The sequence below is a fragment of the Ranitomeya variabilis genome, chromosome 2, assembly GCF_051348905.1.
Source record: "Ranitomeya variabilis isolate aRanVar5 chromosome 2, aRanVar5.hap1, whole genome shotgun sequence".
NCBI classification, from domain to species: Eukaryota; Metazoa; Chordata; class Amphibia; order Anura; family Dendrobatidae; genus Ranitomeya; species Ranitomeya variabilis.
In genome coordinates, this window is record NC_135233.1 from 21431829 (window position 1) to 21452224 (window position 20396).

General features: G+C 53.6%; 1 protein-coding gene across 4 annotated transcripts in view; it reads left to right on the forward strand.

The window, feature by feature from the left end:
- The window catches only part of BABAM2 (BRISC and BRCA1 A complex member 2), a 213738-nt gene that overhangs the window by 129446 nt on the left and 63896 nt on the right, over positions 1-20396 (forward strand). For all 4 annotated transcript variants that reach the window (XM_077282073.1, XM_077282072.1, XM_077282075.1 and 1 more), the window contains exon 7: positions 15611-15720. In XM_077282073.1, coding sequence (XP_077138188.1) covers positions 15611-15720 — 110 coding nt within the window. The remainder of the gene's footprint in view (positions 1-15610; positions 15721-20396) is intronic.

Genomic DNA, 20396 nt, shown 5'->3' on the forward strand with positions numbered 1-20396 from the left:
GTGATGGATAGGAGACATTCTCAGTGATGTCACCGCTGATCTCTGGTGATGGATAGGAGACATTCTCAGTGATGTCACCGCTGATCTCTGGTGATGGATAGGAGGCATTCTCAGTGATGTCACCTCTGATCTCTGGTGATGGATAGGAGACTTTCTCAGTGATGTCACCTCTGATCTCTGGTGATGGATAGGAGGCATTCTCAGTGATGTCACCTCTGATCTCTGGTGATGGATAGGAGGCATTCTCAGTGATGTCACCTCTGATCTCTGGTGATGGATAGGAGGCATTCTCAGTGATGTCACCGCTGATCTCTGGTGATGGATAGGAGGCATTCTCAGTGATGTCACCTCTGATCTCTGGTGATGGATAGGAGGCATTCTCAGTGATGTCACCTCTGATCTCTGGTGATGGATAGGAGGCATTCTCAGTGATGTCACCGCTGATCTCTGGTGATGGATAGGAGACATTCTCAGTGATGTCACCGCTGATCTCTGGTGATGGATAGGAGGCATTCTCAGTGATGTCACCTCTGATCTCTGGTGATGGATAGGAGGCATTCTCAGTGATGTCACCGCTGATCTCTGGTGAGGGGCAGCATACATTTTCAATCTTGGGGTCTTTGTGTTTTGGGACCCTTTTTCCTGTTGCTTTGTTGGTTCTCTCTTCTTCTTGGCTCTGGTCACTTCTGCGGCTCCGATCTCGCGGTGATCTATGGGGATACATTCTGCCTCTTTCACCCTTTCATGTTGCTCTGTATACAGTGCCTACAAGTAGTATTCAACCCCCTGCAGATTTAGCAGGTTTAATAAGATGCAAATAAGTTAGAGCCTTCAAACTTCAAACAAGAGCAGGATTTATTAACAGATGCATAAATCTTACAAACCAAAAAGTTTTGTTGCTCAGTTAAATTTTTATAAATTTTAAACATAAAAGTGTGGGTCAATTATTATTCAACCCCTAGGTTTAATATTTTGTGGAATAACCTTTGTTTGCAATTACAGCTAATAATCGTCTTTTATAAGACCTGATCAGGCCGGCACAGGTCTCTGGAGTTATCTTGGCCCACTCCTCCATGCAGATCTTCTCCAAGTTATCTAGGTTCTTTGGGTGTCTCATGTGGACTTTAATCTTGAGCTCCTTCCACAAGTTTTCAATTGTGTTAAGGTCAGGAGACTGACTAGGCCACTGCAACACCTTGATTTTTTGCCTCTTGAACCAGGCCTTGGTTTTCTTGGCTGTGTGCTTTGGGTCGTTGTCTTGTTGGAAGATGAAATGACGACCCATCTTAAGATCCTTGGTGGAGGAGCGGAGGTTCTTGGCCAAAATCTCCAGGTAGGCCGTGCTATCCATCTTCCCATGGATGCGGACCAGATGGCCAGGCCCCTTGGCTGAGAAACAGCATGATGCTGCCACCACCATGCTTGACTGTAGGGATGGTATTCTTGGGGTCGTATGCAGTGCCATCCAGTCTCCAAACGTCACGTGTGTGGTTGGCACCAAAGATCTCGATCTTGGTCTCATCAGACCAGAGAACCTTGAACCAGTCAGTCTCAGAGTCCTCCAAGTGATCATGAGCAAACTGTAGACGAGCCTTGACATGACGCTTTGAAAGTAAAGGTACCTTACGGGCTCGTCTGGAACGGAGACCATTGCGGTGGAGTACATTACTTATGGTATTGACTGAAACCAATGTCCCCACTGCCATGAGATCTTCCCGGAGCTCCTTCCTTCTTGTCCTTGGGTTAGCCTTGACTCTTCGGATAAGCCTGGCTTCGGCACGGGAGGAAACTTTCAAAGGCTGTCCAGGCCGTGGAAGGCTAACAGTAGTTCCATAAGCCTTCCACTTCCGGATGATGCTCCCAACAGTGGAGACAGGTAGGCCCAACTCCTTGGAAAGGGTTTTGTACCCCTTGCCAGCCTTGTGACCCTCCACGATCTTGTCTCTGATGGCCTTGGAATGCTTCTTTGTCTTTCCCATGTTGACCATGTATGAGTGCTGTTCACAAGTTTGGGGAGGGTCTTAAATAGTCAGAAAAGGCTGGAAAAAGAGATAATTAATCCAAACATGTGAAGCTCATTGTTCTTTGTGCCTGAACTACTTCTTAATACTTTAGGGGAACCAAACAGAATTCTGGTGGGTTGAGGGGTTGAATAATAAATGACCCTCTGAAAAAACTTGTCCCAATTTAAAAAAAAAATAAACAAAGAAATAACATTCTTTTTTGCTGCAGTGCATTTCACACTTCCAGGCTGATCTACAGTCCAAATGTCACAATGCCAAGTTAATTCCAAATGTGTATTTTTCACCTTTTTTTTTTTTTTTTTATGCAGCAAAACCTCATCTCTTAGCAGGAAAGAATCTGCAGAAAAAAAGTAGGATTTTGTTGCATTTTTGCTGCTGTTTTGGCATTTTATATTTTGTGTCTTGGGCATGCTGGTAAAGTTTAATTTTGAAAAAAAAGTCTTATTCTATAGAATCATGTTTTGGCACAAAAAAAGCAGGAAAACCTGATACCTGTGTTTTTGGTGCGTTTTTTCACCAGCCATTCAAGTCAATGGGTTAAAAGCGCTGAATGAAGTGACATTGCTACATTGTATGTCCCAAAAAAACCATGCCAAGCACAAACTACTGATGACAGAATAAGATCCAAGGTGTGTGCTCGCGATTTCTGAGATCTCATTGGCTTTGCTGGTACTGTGAAAAGCAGCTGAAAATTAGCATAAAAAAACGCTCAGTGTGAACAGAGCCTTAGGTCATTGTCTTGATGTTCTTGTTCTCAGATGGAGAATCCATCGTGCGGAGATTTCCTTGTGTTTGTTTCCTGGAGTGAACTTGTTGTTAATGAATCTTTGTGTTTTCATACTATTTTATTATGGCCAGAAAAAGGACATATGTGTCCGCACCGTTCCCAGGTCCTCATCTCCAGGTGTCTGCAGAGTCAGGACCTTGCATGTCGGTCGCTTGCTTGATTAGTCTCCCTTGTATGTAGCCCCCCAGCCAAAAAGCAAAGGGGTCAAATCCCGTTAGTCAGTCTTTTTCTGGATCTAGGGGTCTGTATTGCATTATCCTGCACTGTGGTTACATGTAGTACTGAGAATATGAGATTTGTGGGGGTCCAACCCCCAATACCCCCACCGATCATCCGCATGTACTCACTTCATGGAGCAGATAGTGGCCATTCCCGGTACTGCAGCTCAGATCTCATTCTCTTCAATAGGAGCTGAGCTGCAGTACCGAGAGCGGCCACTACCTGGTGTATGGCGCTGTGCTGGGTATATCTGGGCACGGCTAGAGCTCATCATATATATTATATTCTTGTTATGATGTCGGTGGGTTTCTGTGGCCCCCGCATACACTCAGATGTCAGGGCGTCTCCCTGTGCTGCCTGTCCCGACCTGAGCGCTAATATCTCCAGAAAGATCCATTAACCCGATCAATGATTGACTATTTAATGGCGGTAACGCGCCTGTCGTCTGCCGGCACCTCGCTGACTGCTACTTGTAGATCTCCTATCAATAAGGTTTGTGAGTCACGTGATCCCGACGTTTAATCTGGGCAATCGCATAAAAGACAATTCCTCCACACACCCCAGTCTACACAACTATTACCCCCATCGGGATGACTGATAGCGGCCGCTCCTCTTATATAATGCTTTGGGACTACAAAGCGATCACTTCAAGGGCTTGTCCAGAATTGGAAAATCATAGCCACATTCTTCCACAAACAGCGCCCCCCCTATAAACAGGTTGTGTATGGTATTGCAGCTCAGCTGTCTTGTAAATGATTGACACTGAGCTGTAATGCCAGACACAGCCTATGGACAGAGGTGGCGCTGTGGAGAAATCATTACATGCCTCTTAATAGACAGCAGAGCTCCCATGGTATAACAGGCGAGTGCTGGGAGACCCATAGCCGACATCACTGGTGCAGTGTGGGACGTGAGAAGGAAGGGGGTTTTTTCACAGTTAAGACATTTAAAAAGTTTTTGCCCAAGTAGTCGACAATCCCTTTAAGAAGTTACGCAGCAGCAATCAGAAAGTGCTCCAGTCCCTTCTGTGAGCTGCATTTACTACACTTGTCCTGTAGGGGGAGCTCCTGAGCCGGATCCATGCCCCTAAACTATGTTCTATGAGTCTGTCCTGAGACAGGAACAGGTTAAGTGAGGTTTTCTAGTTTTCCCATAAAAAAAATCAATAAATCAACTGCCTCTGAATGTTGTCCTGCACTGACAGCAAGCAGAGATCTTGAGCATTAAGATTACCTGAATCACAAAGAAGTTGTAGAACTTTTTATTTCACACTTTGCATTCTCAGGCCACATTCACACGTTGCAACTTTTTACACAGCATTTTTTTGCCCCGTTTTTTGGTGCCGATCTCTTTTCGTTTTTCCAGCATTTTTGCCCTTTCTCCTTACTTTCTATGGAATAATAAAAAAAAAAAACTGGTGAAAGAATGAATCCCGCGGTTATCTCATTGTCAGGTGCATAAATGGGGCTGCTGGAAACTCACAGCGTTCACCAGTATTGTAAAAACCGCACCATGTGAACGCAGCCTGAGCTGATGTCACCGGCGTCTTCTCCGCTCCTGGGTCATCTGGAGTGGCCGCCATAATCCGCCACCCTTCACCATAATCCGCCGCCCTTCGCCATTATCTGCCGCCCTTCGCCATAATCCGCCGCCCTTTACCATAATCCGCCGCCCTTTACCATAATCCGCCGCCCGTCACCATAATCTGCCGCCCTTCGCCATTATCTGCCGCCCTTCGCCATTATCAGCCGCCCTTCACCATAATCCACCGCCCTTCATCATAATCTGCCGCACGTCACCATAATCTGCCGCCCTTCACTATTATCTGCCGCCCTTCACCATAATCTGCCGCCCTTCGCCATAATCTGCCGCCCTTCGCCATAATCTGCCGCACTTCACCATAATCTGCCGCACGTCACCATAATCTGCCGCCCTTCGCCATAATCTGCCGCCCTTCACCATAATCTGCCGCACGTCACCATAATCTGCCGCACTTCACTATTATCTGCCGCACTTCACCATTATCTGCCGCACTTCGCCATAATCTGCCGCACGTCACCATAATCTGCCGCACTTCACTATTATCTGCCGCACTTCACCATTATCTGCCGCACTTCGCCATAATCTGCCGCACTTCGCCATAATCCGCCGCCCTTCGCCATAATCCGCCGCCCTTCGCCATAATCCGCCGCCCTTCGCCATAATCCGCCGCCCTTCGCCATAATCCGCCGCCCTTCGCCATAATCCGCCGCCCTTCGCCTTAATCCGCCGCCCTTTGCCATAATCCGCCGCCCTTTGCCATAATCCGCCGCCCTTTGCCATAATCCGCCGCCCTTTGCCATAATCCGCCGCCCTTCGCCATAATCTGCCGCCCTTCGCCATAATCTGCCGCCCTTCGCCATAATCCGCCGCCCTTCGCCATAATCCGCCGCCCTTCGCCATAATCCGCCGCCCTTCGCCTTAATCCGCCGCCCTTTGCCATAATCCGCCGCCCTTTGCCATAATCCGCCGCCCTTTGCCATAATCCGCCGCCCTTTGCCATAATCCGCCGCCCTTTGCCATAATCCGCCGCCCTTTGCCATAATCCGCCGCCCTTTGCCATAATCCGCCGCCCTTTGCCATAATCCGCCGCCCTTTGCCATAATCCGCCGCCCTTTGCCATAATCCGCCGCCCTTTGCCATAATCCGCCGCCCTTCGCCATAATCCGCCGCCCTTCGCCATAATCTGCCGCCCTTCGCCATAATCTGCCGCCCTTCGCCATAATCTGCCGCCCTTCGCCATAATTTGCCGCCCTTCGCCATAATCCGCCGCCCTTCGCCATAATCCGCCGCCCTTCGCCATAATCCGCCGCCCTTCGCCATAATCCGCCGCCCTTCGCCATAATCTGCCGCCCTTCGCCATAATCTGCCGCCCTTCGCCATAATCTGCCGCCCTTCGCCATAATCTGCCGCCCTTCGCCATAAACCGCCGCCCTTTGCCATAATCCGCCGCCCTTTGCCATAATCCGCCGCCCTTTGCCATAATCCGCCGCCCTTTGCCATAATCCGCCGCCCTTTGCCATAATCCGCCGCCCTTCGCCATAATCTGCCGCCCTTCGCCATAATCTGCCGCCCTTCGCCATAATCTGCCGCCCTTCGCCATAATCTGCCGCCCTTCGCCATAATCTGCCGCCCTTCGCCATAATCCGCCGCCCTTCGCCATAATCCGCCGCCCTTCGCCATAATCCGCCGCCCTTTGCCATAATCCGCCGCCCTTTGCCATAATCTGCCGCCCTTTGCCATAATCCGCCGCCCTTTGCCATAATCCGCCGCCCTTTGCCATAATCCGCCGCCCTTTGCCATAATCCGCCGCCCTTTGCCATAATCCGCCGCCCTTTGCCATAATCCGCCGCCCTTTGCCATAATCCGCCGCCCTTTGCCATAATCCGCCGCCCTTTGCCATAATCCGCCGCCCTTTGCCATAATCCGCCGCCCTTTGCCATAATCCGCCGCCCTTTGCCATAATCCGCCGCCCTTTGCCATAATCCGCCGCCCTTTGCCATAATCCGCCGCCCTTTGCCATAATCCGCCGCCCTTCGCCATAATCTGCCGCCCTTCGCCCTCGTCCGCATTCTCCTCTTATCAGTCAGATCCGTTTATGGCGGGGATCGGCGGCGTCTGCTCCCTGCGCTGTCCTCAGATGACAGATTATCAGAAGGAAAAGACAAAAACATCACAGAAGCAGACACTGACAGACACGGCTGGGTTTTACGTTTGATGTTTTTTTTTAGAATTTTATGTCTTTTTTTTGTGAAGAAAACCAAGGAAATGTCTGTGGATTGGAAAGTGAAAAATGTAACAAATGACTATAAACAGAAAAAACATTAAAGAATCTACAAATCCCACAAATCCCCGTCATGTCTGATGGTGGACGGATGCCATGAAATCATAGTGAAGCGAACAATATTATTTATTACAATGTTATAATTTATATCATGTATTAAATAGAATTTATTGTAATATTTTATGATATATTTTTATATTGGCAGAGGCCAAAATGAGCCGATCCTTAAACTGATCTCATTAGAGGCGGATTGTTTGAGCCGAGTAATGCGGCCGACCCCCGACTCCGAGGACCACGGCCCTGACTTTCTAATACCCCCCATCCCCATCCTGCGACTCCCCCCGCTTCGCCTCATCATTATGCATCTGCCCCCTTTTACATTTTGTCTTCTGCAGCAGAGCGGAGTGTGCGATGTAGCATAATACACCATGAGCTCTGCTGCATCCATCATCGCCGGGAAGCTTATCGGCAGATCTGCGGGGCGACTTAGGGCTTAAATGTTCCTTTTAGCTCCAGTTTGTGTATGAAAAGAGCCACCAGCAGCCGGGATTAAGGTGCCAGGTTGTGATCGGATAATTGACGCTTCCAGAGGAGCAGATAGGACCTTAATCCCCCGGTGATGAGCGTGTCCTGAGTGATCCGTGCGGAGGATAAAGCCTTCCATTTACTCCTGCTGATCCTCTCGATGGGAAGAGGCGCTGCCGCAACCTCCGCACCATCAACTTCGCGACATTTTTGTGTTTTTTTTTTCTCGTTCTCCTTTGATCACAGAGGATTTTTTAAGAGCTTTGAAAGAGTCTGTCACCGGATTTACAAAGTTTTGTGTGTTTTTCTCATCTGGAAGCTGTTCTCCACTTTCAGCTCCATTATATCCTATGAGGGGAACAATAAATGAGGAAGCACCCGAAAGTGGGGCCATTACCTTCCTTTATAGCGGACTCCTTTCAGCTGTCCAGGAACATCTGGGCGGCTCCCAGAATAAATGGAGACCTCCCAGACTCCTGGAAGGGGTGACAAGTTAGGTAGGGTATCGATCACCTGTCCCAAGTAAGCGCTCCCATAACGGTTCCTTCAACGGGGCATCACTTTCAATCAGCAGGAACAAAGCAATCAGGGTGCAAGGTCTGAAAAAGGGGGGCTTGGTCTGAAAAAGGGGGACGTGGCCTGAAAAAGGGGTACGTGGTCTGAAAAGGGGGTGAGGTCTGAAAAAGGGGGACGTGGTCTGAAAAAGGGGGACGTGGTCTGAAAAAGGGGTACGTGGTCTGAAAAGAGGGTGAGGTCTGAAAAAGGGGGACGTGGTCTGATTTAAGGGGGATGTGGTCTGAATAAGCTGGTCATGGCCTGATTTTAGGGGGAGGTTGTCTGAAAAAGGGGGACATGGCTTGATTTAAGGGGGATGTGGTCTGAAAAAATGGGAACATGGTCTGAAAAAGGGGATGTGGTCTGCATAAGCTGGAAGTGGCCTGATTTTAGCGGGACGTGGTCTGATTTAAGGGGACGTGGTTTGTAAAAGGGGGACATAATCTGAAAAAGGGGGATGTGGTATGATTTAAGGGTGACTTCTGAAAAAGGGGGACGTGGTCTGATTTAAGGGGGACATGGTCTGAAGAGGTGGTCCAAAAATGATGTGCCGTCTGAAAAGGGGGACATGGTTTTATTATGGGGGCCATGGTCTGACATAGTTGAAGTAGTCATTGTGTGGCATGAAAAGGGGGTGGTCTGGTCTGTAAAGTGGGGGAGTCTAGACTCAGAAAGGGTGGGCTGGTTGAGAAAGTGGGCCATAGTTATGCCTACAGCGCTCCAAAGCCGTCTGCCATAGTGATGGCTCCCTTCTAACACTGGCCCAGAGGACCCTCGTTTAGCTGGGAATAATGGCCGGGTCAGATGGCCACGTGCAATCTGAATTTCTGATCATACTCGGATGTGGGGCGATTGCAAGCTGCTTTGTCCAAGGAAAAAATCAGACCTGTGCACGGCCCCATAGAATAACATTGGTCCGATCTGGTGTATGGTCAGATGGAAATTACCGGTTGTCTGCACCTGCCGTAATGGGGGACATTTCAGACCACCTAAGGCCCCCATAGACAATGCAGCTGAGCTGGAGCCGCGGGTCAGAGCTGTGCCCTAATGGGGCCAAACAAGTAAGTGTCAGGACGGTCGGAAGATGGAAACCACATTAAACTCCGGTCTTGAGCGATCGCTCTAAAAGTCACGATCCTGGGGTCTCCTCTGCGCTCAGACGACTAGTGCAATACTAAGGAGACGGTGAAAACGTAACCCGGAGCTGAGAAGCCCCCGGAGCTGAGAAGCCCCCGGAGCTGAGAAGCCCCCGGAGCTGAGAAGCCCCCGATCCTGCCTCCCTGATCTGTGCCGCGCCCGTCCGTCCGGCGGTGTCACTCTACGTAACCCTCACGGTCCTGCCAGGTCTAAATATAGAGGCGCGAAGGTGGGAAACGTGTCGGACCTCGGTGAGTCAATAAGCTCTTGGCTCGCTTTGGCCGCTCGCTGGCGTTTTATTGCTTAGGATGTCGACATCTCGCGTTTATTTGCTGTTTCAGCTTTATTTTTAACACGAACCTTCCCCGATTTATTTGACTTTACCACTTGGTTAATATCCTGCCGTGTGTAGTCCCAGATCTGAGATCTCATTTCTTAAAGGGGTCATCCAGCGAGGCCCAGACACCGGTGCCGATCCCAGCAGCTGCCCGCTTGGGGTTGATACACTGGAGGGTGTCCTGGGTAGGGGGGCTCCGCATTAGTTTTGTGGGGGCTGGCTGGCTGCTCCCTTCAATGCCCAAGTATTTACTAACATCGACCATGATAGATTAGAAAAATGGCTAAATAACGTCTCCGAAGACAGAGGGGGCGGAGGGAGATGCAGCTGCAGAGTGTGAGACCGCATGCTGCGAGAGGGGAGGCAGCGCTTCAGCTGCACACCACTGCATGTGCTTGGAAAGGAATGACAACAAATCTTCAGGTTTTGCACATTTCTGGCTCCACCACTGCCCCAGGAGGGATCTTCTTTTAATGACCGGCCCACTTTAAAGGCGTTTTCCATCCTTTTATCCAAAGTGGCCAGAGAAAATGGCTGTTTGCAAAAAGAAAGGAGTGTTACCTCTCCGAACTGCTGCCATTCACATCAGACGGTCAGGGGCCTAATCCCAGTGCCGGTCACACTCCTGTGGACTCCGGCTGTCCGTAATCCCCACTTCCAGTAGGTGGGATTAGGTCCTGTGGTTACATTGTCCATGTCTGTGGTTCCCGGGCACCCTGGGGTATGTAACGCTGCGCAGCGCCTCCACGTACAGTCCATCACTCTATGCTGCGGTCTGTCTGCGTCCTGCTGGCGGCGAGAGGCAAGAAGATGTGAGAACTTTTACCTTAAGAAAAGCTTTGGATGTTTTTGGAGTATATATATTTTTTCATTTTTTGCGCTGGACCATCGTAGAGAAGGTGCCCCCTGCCTTGTAGGAGGCTCATCCTGCCCAGTAAGAGGCTCTCCCTGCCCTGTAGGAGGCTCTCCCTGCCCTGTAGGAGGCTCATCCTGCCCAGTAAGAGGCTCTCCCTGCCCTGTAGGAGGCGCTCTCTGCCCTGTAGGAGATGCTCCCTGCCCTGTAGGAGGCGCTCTCTGCCCTGTAGGAGGCTCTCCCTGCCCAGTAGGAGGCTCATCCTGCCCAGTAAGAGGCTCTCCCTGCCCTGTAGGAGGCTCTCCCTGCCCTGTAGGAGGCTCATCCTGCCCTGTAGGAGGCTCTCCCTGCCCTGTAGGAGGCGCTCTCTGCCCTGTAGGAGGCTCTCTGCCCTGTAGGAGGCGCTCTCTGCCCTGTAGGAGGCGCTCTCTGCCCTGTAGGAGGCTCTCCCTGCCCTGTAGGAGGCTCTCTCTGCCCTGTAGGAGGCTCTCCCTGCCCAGTAGGAGGCTCATCCTGCCCAGTAAGAGGCTCTCCCTGCCCTGTAGGAGGCTCTCCCTGCCCTGTAGGAGGCTCATCCTGCCCTGTAGGAGGCTCTCCCTGCCCTGTAGGAGGCTCTCTCTGCCCTGTAGGAGGCGCTCTCTGCCCTGTAGGAGGCTCTCTCTGCCCTGTAGGAGGCTCTCTGCCCTGTAGGAGGCTCTCTGCCCTGTAGGAGGCTCTCTCTGCCCTGTAGGAGGCTCTCTCTGCCCTGTAGGAGGCTCTCCCTGCCCTGTAGGAGGCTCTCCCTGCCCAGTAGGAGGCTCTCTCTGCCCTGTAGGAGGCGCTCTCTGCCCTGTAGGAGGCTCTCTCTGCCCTGTAGGAGGCTCTCTGCCCTGTAGGAGGCTCTCTCTGCCCTGTAGGAGGCTCTCTGCCCTGTAGGAGGCTCTCTCTGCCCTGTAGGAGGCTCTCTGCCCTGTAGGAGGCTCTCCCTGCCCTGTAGGAGGCGCTCTCTGCCCTGTAGGAGGCGCTCTCTGCCCTGTAGGAGACACTCCCTGCCCAGTAGGAGGCGCTCTCTGCCCAGTAGGAGGCGCTCTCTGCCCAGTAGGAGGCGCTCTCTGCCCAGTAGGAGGCGCTCTCTGCCCAGTAGGAGGCGCTCTCTGCCCAGTAGGAGGCGCTCTCTGCCCAGTAGGAGGCTCTCCCTGCCCTGTAGGAGGCGCTCTCTGCCCTGTAGGAGGCGCTCTCTGCCCTGTAGGAGACGCTCCCTGCCCTGTAGGAGGCGCTCTCTGCCCTGTAGGAGGCTCTCCCTGCCCTGTAGGAGGCGCTCTCTGCCCTGTAGGAGGCTCATCCTGCCCTGTAGGAGGCGCTCTCTGCCCAGTAGGAGGCGCTCTCTGCCCAGTAGGAGGCGCTCTCTGCCCTGTAGGAGGCTCTCCCTGCCCAGTAGGAGGCGCTCTCTGCCCAGTAGGAGGCGCTCCCTGCCCAGTAGGAGGCTAATCCTGCCCAGTAGGAGGCGCTCTCTGCCCAGTAGGAGGCTCTCTGCCCAGTAGGAGGCGCTCCCTGCCCAGTAGGAGGCTAATCCCGCCCAGTAGGAGGCGCTCTCTGCCCAGTAGGAGGCGCTCTCTGCCCAGTAGGAGGCTCTCCCTGCCCAGTAGGAGGCGCTCTCTGCCCAGTAGGAGGCGCTCCCTGCCCAGTAGGAGGCTAATCCTGCCCAGTAGGAGGCGCTCTCTGCCCAGTAGGAGGCGCTCTCTGCCCAGTAGGAGGTGCTCCCTGCCCAGTAGGAGGCTAATCCTGCCCAGTAGGAGGCGCTCCCTGCCCAGTAGGAGGCTAATCCTGCCCAGTAGGAGGCGCTCTCTGCCCAGTAGGAGGCGCTCTCTGCCCAGTAGGAGGCGCTCTCTGCCCAGTAGGAGGCTAATCCTGCCCAGTAGTAGGCTCTCCCTGCCCAGTAGGAGGCTCTCTGCCCAGTAGGAGGCGCTCTCTGCCCAGTAGGAGGCTCTTTCTGCCCAGTAGGAGGCTAATCCTGCCCAGTAGGAGGCGCTCTCTGCCCAGTAGGAGGCTCTCCCTGCCCAGTAGGAGGCTTATCCTGCCCAGTAGGAGGCGCTCTCTGCCCAGTAGGAGGCGCTCTCTGCCCAGTAGGAGGCTCTCCCTGCCCAGTAGGAGGCTAATCCTGCCCAGTAGGAGGCGCTCTCTGCCCAGTAGGAGGCGCTCTCTGCCCAGTAGGAGGTGCTCCCTGCCCAGTAGGAGGCTAATCCTGCCCAGTAGGAGGCGCTCTCTGCCCAGTAGGAGGCGCTCTCTGCCCAGTAGGAGGCGCTCCCTGCCCAGTAGGAGGCTAATCCTGCCCAGTAGTAGGCGCTCTCTGCCCAGTAGGAGGCTAATCCTGCCTAGTAGGAGGCTAATCCTGCCCAGTAGTAGGCGCTCTCTGCCCAGTAGGAGGCGCTCCCTGCCCAGTAGGAGGCTAATCCTGCCCAGTAGGAGGCGCTCTCTGCCCAGTAGGAGGCGCTCTGCCCAGTAGGAGGCGCTCTCTGCCCTGTAGGAGGCTCTCCCTGCCCAGTAGGAGGCTAATCCTGCCCAGTAGGAGGCGCTCTCTGCCCAGTAGGAGGCTAATCCTGCCCTGTAGGAGGCTCTCCCTGCCCAGTAGGAGGCTAATCCTGCCCTGTAGGAGGCGCTCTCTGCCCAGTAGGAGGCGCTCTCTGCCCAGTAGGAGGTGCTCCCTGCCCAGTAGGAGGCTAATCCTGCCCAGTAGGAGGCGCTCTCTGCCCAGTAGGAGGCGCTCCCTGCCCAGTAGGAGGCTAATCCTGCCCAGTAGTAGGCGCTCTCTGCCCAGTAGGAGGCTAATCCTGCCCAGTAGGAGGCTAATCCTGCCCAGTAGGAGGCTAATCCTGCCCAGTAGTAGGCGCTCTCTGCCCAGTAGGAGGCGCTCCCTGCCCAGTAGGAGGCTAATCCTGCCCAGTAGGAGGCGCTCTCTGCCCAGTAGGAGGCGCTCTGCCCAGTAGGAGGCGCTCTCTGCCCTGTAGGAGGCTCTCCCTGCCCAGTAGGAGGCTAATCCTGCCCAGTAGGAGGCGCTCTCTGCCCAGTAGGAGGCTAATCCTGCCCTGTAGGAGGCTCTCCCTGCCCAGTAGGAGGCTAATCCTGCCCAGTAGGAGGCGCTCTCTGCCCAGTAGGAGGCGCTCCCTGCCCAGTAGGAGGCTAATCCTGCCCAGTAGTAGGCGCTCTCTGCCCAGTAGGAGGCTAATCCTGCCCAGTAGTAGGCGCTCTCTGCCCAGTAGGAGGCGCTCCCTGCCCAGTAGGAGGCTAATCCTGCCCAGTAGTAGGCGCTCTCTGCCCAGTAGGAGGCGCTCTCTGCCCAGTAGGAGGCTAATCCTGCCCAGTAGTAGGCGCTCTCTGCCCAGTAGGAGGCGCTCCCTGCCCAGTAGGAGGCTAATCCTGCCCAGTAGTAGGCGCTCTCTGCCCAGTAGGAGGCTAATCCTGCCCAGTAGTAGGCGCTCTCTGCCCAGTAGGAGGCGCTCCCTGCCCAGTAGGAGGCTAATCCTGCCCAGTAGTAGGCGCTCTCTGCCCAGTAGGAGGCGCTCCCTGCCCAGTAGGAGGCTAATCCTGCCCAGTAGTAGGCGCTCTCTGCCCAGTAGGAGGCGCTCTCTGCCCAGTAGGAGGCTAATCCTGCCCAGTAGGAGGCTCTCTCTGCCCTGTAGGAGGCTAATCCTGCCCTGTAGGAGGCGCTCTCTGCCCAGTAGGAGGCTAATCCTGCCCTGTAGGAGGCTCTCCCTGCCCAGTAGGAGGCTAATCCTGCCCAGTAGGAGGCGCTCTCTGCCCAGTAGGAGGCGCTCCCTGCCCAGTAGGAGGCTAATCCTGCCCAGTAGTAGGCGCTCTCTGCCCAGTAGGAGGCTAATCCTGCCCAGTAGTAGGCGCTCTCTGCCCAGTAGGAGGCGCTCCCTGCCCAGTAGGAGGCTAATCCTGCCCAGTAGTAGGCGCTCTCTGCCCAGTAGGAGGCGCTCTCTGCCCAGTAGGAGGCTAATCCTGCCCAGTAGTAGGCGCTCTCTGCCCAGTAGGAGGCGCTCCCTGCCCAGTAGGAGGCTAATCCTGCCCAGTAGTAGGCGCTCTCTGCCCAGTAGGAGGCTAATCCTGCCCAGTAGTAGGCGCTCTCTGCCCAGTAGGAGGCGCTCCCTGCCCAGTAGGAGGCTAATCCTGCCCAGTAGTAGGCGCTCTCTGCCCAGTAGGAGGCGCTCCCTGCCCAGTAGGAGGCTAATCCTGCCCAGTAGTAGGCGCTCTCTGCCCAGTAGGAGGCGCTCTCTGCCCAGTAGGAGGCTAATCCTGCCCAGTAGGAGGCTCTCTCTGCCCTGTAGGAGGCTAATCCTGCCCAGTAGGAGGCTCTCTCTGCCCTGTAGGAGGCTAATCCTGCCCAGTAGTAGGCGCTCTCTGCCCAGTAGGAGGCCATAACATCTATGGGCACGCTGCATAAACACTGGGAGCGTTCCTGCCCTTGTTTGTGACCTTCTATCCCGGTGTTGCGATCTTCCAGGATTTATGCCAGGTGGTCGGGTAGGACCAGGTCTGGGGTCTATTACTGGTGTAACTCGGGGGTTATTTAACCCTTTGGTGCTCACGAGCATAATGAAGCAAATTTATATCTATTGCTAACCAGAAATCGCTGATCGTATGATGGATGATAGGATATCAATTATTGGGAACATGATCGTCCCTATACCATCGCCATACTGTGATACTGGACGTTAATCTCGCTCTACAATTGGCCTGGGGAATCAATAATTAAGAAACCGTTCCAGTGAAGAGTCATGCGGCCGTGTCATTATAATGCTGCCACAGTGACATCCTGCACAGCAGAGCGAGGCGCTTCTCCAGCACTACCTGCAAACTGCGCGGGCGAGCGAGGCGGCTGGATGGCAAAGCCTCATGTCTCTGGGGGAGTCCAGTGGGCGGTCCCGGGATCCCGGAGCCCTGCTGTCCTGGCACTGCAGTCCAGCACCAGATTCATCTAGCCCATATGATCTGCACAGATAGTCCTGGGGCAAGTACACCTCGCATGACTCCTATAGGACTGCTTGTCTCTGCAGTCAAGTGGGCGGTCCCAGCCTCCTTTGGAGTCACTTTCTAATAACATCTGATACATGCGCACTGCACAGATGATGCTGGGCAAAGTACATGCATTGTGATGCCAGGACTACAGGAGACAGGCTCCGCCCCCTTGACTCTTCAAGGTAACATGCTTTACTTTATAACTTATTTTCCTTCTCCATCCAGTATAAGGCTATGGCAGCGGTTTGGGGCTGATATTTTAGATAACATGTTCCCTTTAAGATCTATAATGATGTGATTAATAATTATTTTGGTGCCGGGTGACGACCTTTGTTTTTTTTAATCCCTTTAGGACGCTAACGAGGACCCAGGAGAAGATGTCGCTCTGCTCTCGGTCAGCTTTGAAGACGCAGAAGCTACACAAGTGTTCCCCAAACTCTTCCTGTCCCCCCGAGTTGAGCAGTAAGTGGAACCAGTACAGTTAAAGGGATTGTCCAGAACGAGAAAAACATGGCTGCCCGTGGGTTGTGTCAGCTATTACAGCTCGCCGGTGATAGGGAAGATGAGCTGCAATACCACAACCAACCTGTAGTCAGAAGTGGCACAATTTTTAGAAGCAACCATGTTTTTGTAAGCCTGCACAACCCCTTTTACATACTTGATATTTCCGTCTTGTGTCTGCTCTCATGTATGGTTTTGGAGTGACTTCTCCTTTAAGAGCGGGTGTAACAGAGGGGGATTAGTGTGTCCTTTCTGAATGCTTATACACAGCAGACTGAACAGTCAGAGCTGCAGTGTAGAGCATGGGGGAGGACTGAGTGGCAGCCTGCGCTTCTGAGGGTCCTCAGACCACCACAGTCTCCAAAGATCAATGCAGCCAAGTGGGAGTCTGATCTGGGCAGCAGTGTAAAGCATGGGGGATGGAGAAAGCAGCCGCCTAAAGCATGGGGGTAACACAGAGCAGCCTGTGATGAGCAGGGGGTGGGTTTCAGACGACCTCAGACCCCAATAACCAGTGCAGCGAAGCTGAAGTCACAGAGTAAAGTTATATCCACGTGGCTGCAGTGTAAAGCATGGGGGACGGACAGACTTATTGATGAGCAGGAGGAGGACCTCACACAACCTCAGACCCCGATGACCGGTGGAGGGCAGACCCCAGCTGTGTCTCTGATTGGTAGAGGACCCGGCCCTCGGCTTTGTGGCTGTGGCCCCCGGTAGGTGACTCGTTTGGGCCCCTAGGACCCGGCTCTTATTGTTTTGCCCGTTGTACGGTGACTCTGGAATTTCAGGACCATCCAGCGATTTTATGAAGGTTGCAATAAATCCTGCTCCAACCGCAGAGAACAAAGGCCGGTGTTGTGTGCGGCTCCTGTGCCCTCGTCTCAGACCCGGGGTTACATGTTCGGGGAAATGATCCTGGTCCCCCGCCAGCTCCACTGGCTCCCCGCCGTCCCTCCGTTAACTCTACTTGTGCTGGCTCCTTCGCACTGACACCCCGAGCCTGAGGGTCCGCTGCCATTGTATCCAGTGCAGACAATCCTCTGTGACATATGTCAGCGGTCCTGATAGTTTGCTACAATGTAGCAGGGTCCGTCAGGCTGAGGGTCCGTTAAGGTACCTTCACACGAAACGACTTTACAACGAGAACGACAACGATCCGTGACGTTGCAGCGTCCTGGATAGCGATCTCGTTGTGTTTGACATGCAGCAGCGATCTGGATCCTGCTGTGATATCGCTGGTCGTTGATTAAAGTTCAGAACTTTCTTTGGTCGTCAGATCGCCGTGTATCGTCGTGTTTGACAGCAAAAGCAACGATGCCAGCGATGTTAAACATGGAGCTAACGACCTGTGAGAACGATAAATGAGTCACCGCTACGTCACTGGATCGCTCCTGCATCGTTCTGGAGCTGCTGTGTCTGACATCTCTACAGCGACCTAACAGCGACGCTGCGGCGATCGGCTCGTTGTCGTTCTCGTTGTAAAGTCGTTTCGTGTGAAGGTACCTTAAGTCCTTGGAGACATCTGGGGGGTTTTCTCTTGTTTGTTTGTCCCCTGATCCATTCACCTCCTCCCATGTGTAACCAGTTTGCAGATAAAACAACCTGCACCGATACACTGTAACGAACCACACCAGGAAAGCTGTGGATTTTTGCTCACAGAGGATTGTTTAGACTGGATACTATTGTAACAGACCCTCAGCTGTGACTCATTCGTTAGTCATTCGCCTGGTAATTGTCACCTTCACCGATACATTGTAGCAAACAATCAGGAAAGCTGTGAGATTACCTCACAGAGCATTGTCTGGACTGGATGCAATTGTCACAGACCCTCAGCGGTGAGAAGGGTGTATGTATTCTGATAGCAAGCAGGGTTCTTGCAGAGGTTGGCGATACACAGGGGCAGCTGTCACCGGCCGGCATTGGTGGGCTGCATCAATGTCATCAGACTGCTGCTGCTTACTAGGGACTAGTGACGTCACCGAGCGCAGCGGGGGCGGCAGCTGAGTGGGGGGCGGCAGCTGAGTGGGGGGCACCAGCCCTGTCCCTGGCAATAAACCGACATTCTGCAAAACCTTCGAAAAAGACAATGATCTGCAAACTATGTGCTGAGAGAACTACAAGTCCTAGCAGCTCCGCTGAGCCTGGTCATTACTCTGATGTGCCGGTAACACATCGCAGTCAGGGGAATGGAAATGTCTGCAGCCCCCTAATGATCCATTCATTTCAGAAACCCAGTGACTGGGGACAGTGCGGTCAGTGACTGGGGACAGTGCAGTCAGTGACTGGGGACAGTGCGGTCAGTGACTGGGAACGCTGCTTGCAGTCAGTGACTGGGAACGCTGCTTGCGGTCAGTGACTGAGAACGCTGCTTGCAGTCAGTGGCTGGGGACATTGTGGTCAGTGACTGGGGACGTTGTGGTCAGTGACTGGGGACAGTGCTGTCAGTGACTGGGAACGCTGCTTGCGGTTAGTGACTGGGAACGCTGCTTGCGGTCAGTGACTGGGAACGCTGCTTGCGGTCAGTGACTGGGAACGCTGCTTGCGCGGTCAGTGACTGGGAACGCTGCTTGCAGTCAGTGACTGGGGACAGTGCGGTCAGTGACTGGGAACGCTGCTTGCGGTCAGTGACTGGGAACGCTGCTTGCGGTCAGTGACTGGGAACGCTGCTTGCGGTCAGTGACTGGGAACGCTGCTTGCGGTCAGTGACTGGGGACGCTGCTTGCGGTCAGTGACTGGGGATATTGTGGTCAGTGACTGGGGACATTGCGGTCAGTGACTGGGGACATTGCGGTCAGTGACTGGGAACGCTGCTTGCGGTCAGTGACTGGGAACGCTGCTTGCGGTCAGTGACTGGGAACGCAATGAGGTTCTCAGTCTCTTCCTCCCACAAATTCAGCACACTCCTCTCCTGACATACTCTGTGCTGCTGCTGGGTGTTTCGGTTCTCCCCACTATGTATCTACCAGAGAAAGGACCTGCACTTACATGGCAGCTACCTGTAGGTGGCACAAGTGAGACACAGGAGGAGACCCTATCTGCATACTTATTTCCCAGGATGCATTGCCACATAGAAAATGCCATAATGGTGAAATAATGGCAGAAAGGAGCCGGCCCATAACAGCTTCCAGGCCGTCCAATCACTTCTCAGCATATTGGCTCAGATAAGGTGTAGTACCTGTCGTTATAAGCGTAGGGTGGGCTCATCCGGATAAGGTGTAGTACCTGTCGTTATCAGCGCAGGGTGGGCACATCCGGATAAGGAGTAGTACCTGTCGTTATCACTGTAGGGTGGGCACATCCGGATAAGGTGTAGTACCTGTCGTTATAAGCGTAGGGTGGGCACATCCGGATAAGGAGTAGTACCTGTCGTTATCAGCGCAGGGTGGGCACATCCGGATAAGGTGTAGTACCTGTCGTTATCAGCGCAGGGTGGGCGCATCCGGATAAGGTGTAGTACCTGTCGTTATCACTGTAGGGTGGGCACATCCGGATAAGGTGTAGTACCTGTCGTTATCAGCGCAGGGTGGGCACATCCGGATAAGGTGTAGTACCTGTCGTTATCAGCGCAGGGTGGGCACATCCGGATAAGGTGTAGTACCTGTCGTTATCAGCGCAGGGTGGGCACATCCGGATAAGGTGTAGTACCTGTCGTTATCAGCGCAGGGTGGGCACATCCGGATAAGGTGTAGTACCTGTCGTTATCAGCGCAGGGTTGGCACATCCGGATAAGGTGTAGTACCTGTCGTTATCAGCGCAGGGTGGGCACATCCGGATAAGGTGTAGTACCTGTCGTTATCAGCGCAGGGTGGGCACATCCGGATAAGGTGTAGTACCTGTCGTTATCAGCGCAGGGTGGGCACATCCGGATAAGGTGTAGTACCTGTCGTTATCAGCGCAGGGTGGGCACATCCGGATAAGGTGTAGTACCTGTCGCTATCAGCGCAGGGTGGGCACATCCGGATAAGGTGTAGTACCTGTCGTTATCACTGTAGGGTGGGCACATCCGGATAAGGTGTAGTACCTGTCGTTATCAGCGCAGGGTGGGCACATCCGGATAAGGTGTAGTACCTGTCGTTATCAGCGCAGGGTGGGCACATCCGGATAAGGAGTAGTACCTGTCGTTATCAGCGCAGGGTGGGCACATCCGGATAAGGTGTAGTACCTGTCGTTATCAGCGCAGGGTGGGCGCATCCGGATAAGGTGTAGTACCTGTCGTTATCACTGTAGGGTGGGCACATCCGGATAAGGTGTAGTACCTGTCGTTATCAGCGCAGGGTGGGCACATCCGGATAAGGTGTAGTACCTGTCGTTATCAGCGCAGGGTGGGCACATCCGGATAAGGTGTAGTACCTGTCGTTATCAGCGCAGGGTGGGCACATCCGGATAAGGTGTAGTACCTGTCGTTATCAGCGCAGGGTGGGCACATCCGGATAAGGTGTAGTACCTGTCGTTATCAGCGCAGGGTTGGCACATCCGGATAAGGTGTAGTACCTGTCGTTATCAGCGCAGGGTGGGCACATCCGGATAAGGTGTAGTACCTGTCGTTATCAGCGCAGGGTGGGCACATCCGGATAAGGTGTAGTACCTGTCGTTATCAGCGCAGGGTGGGCACATCCGGATAAGGTGTAGTACCTGTC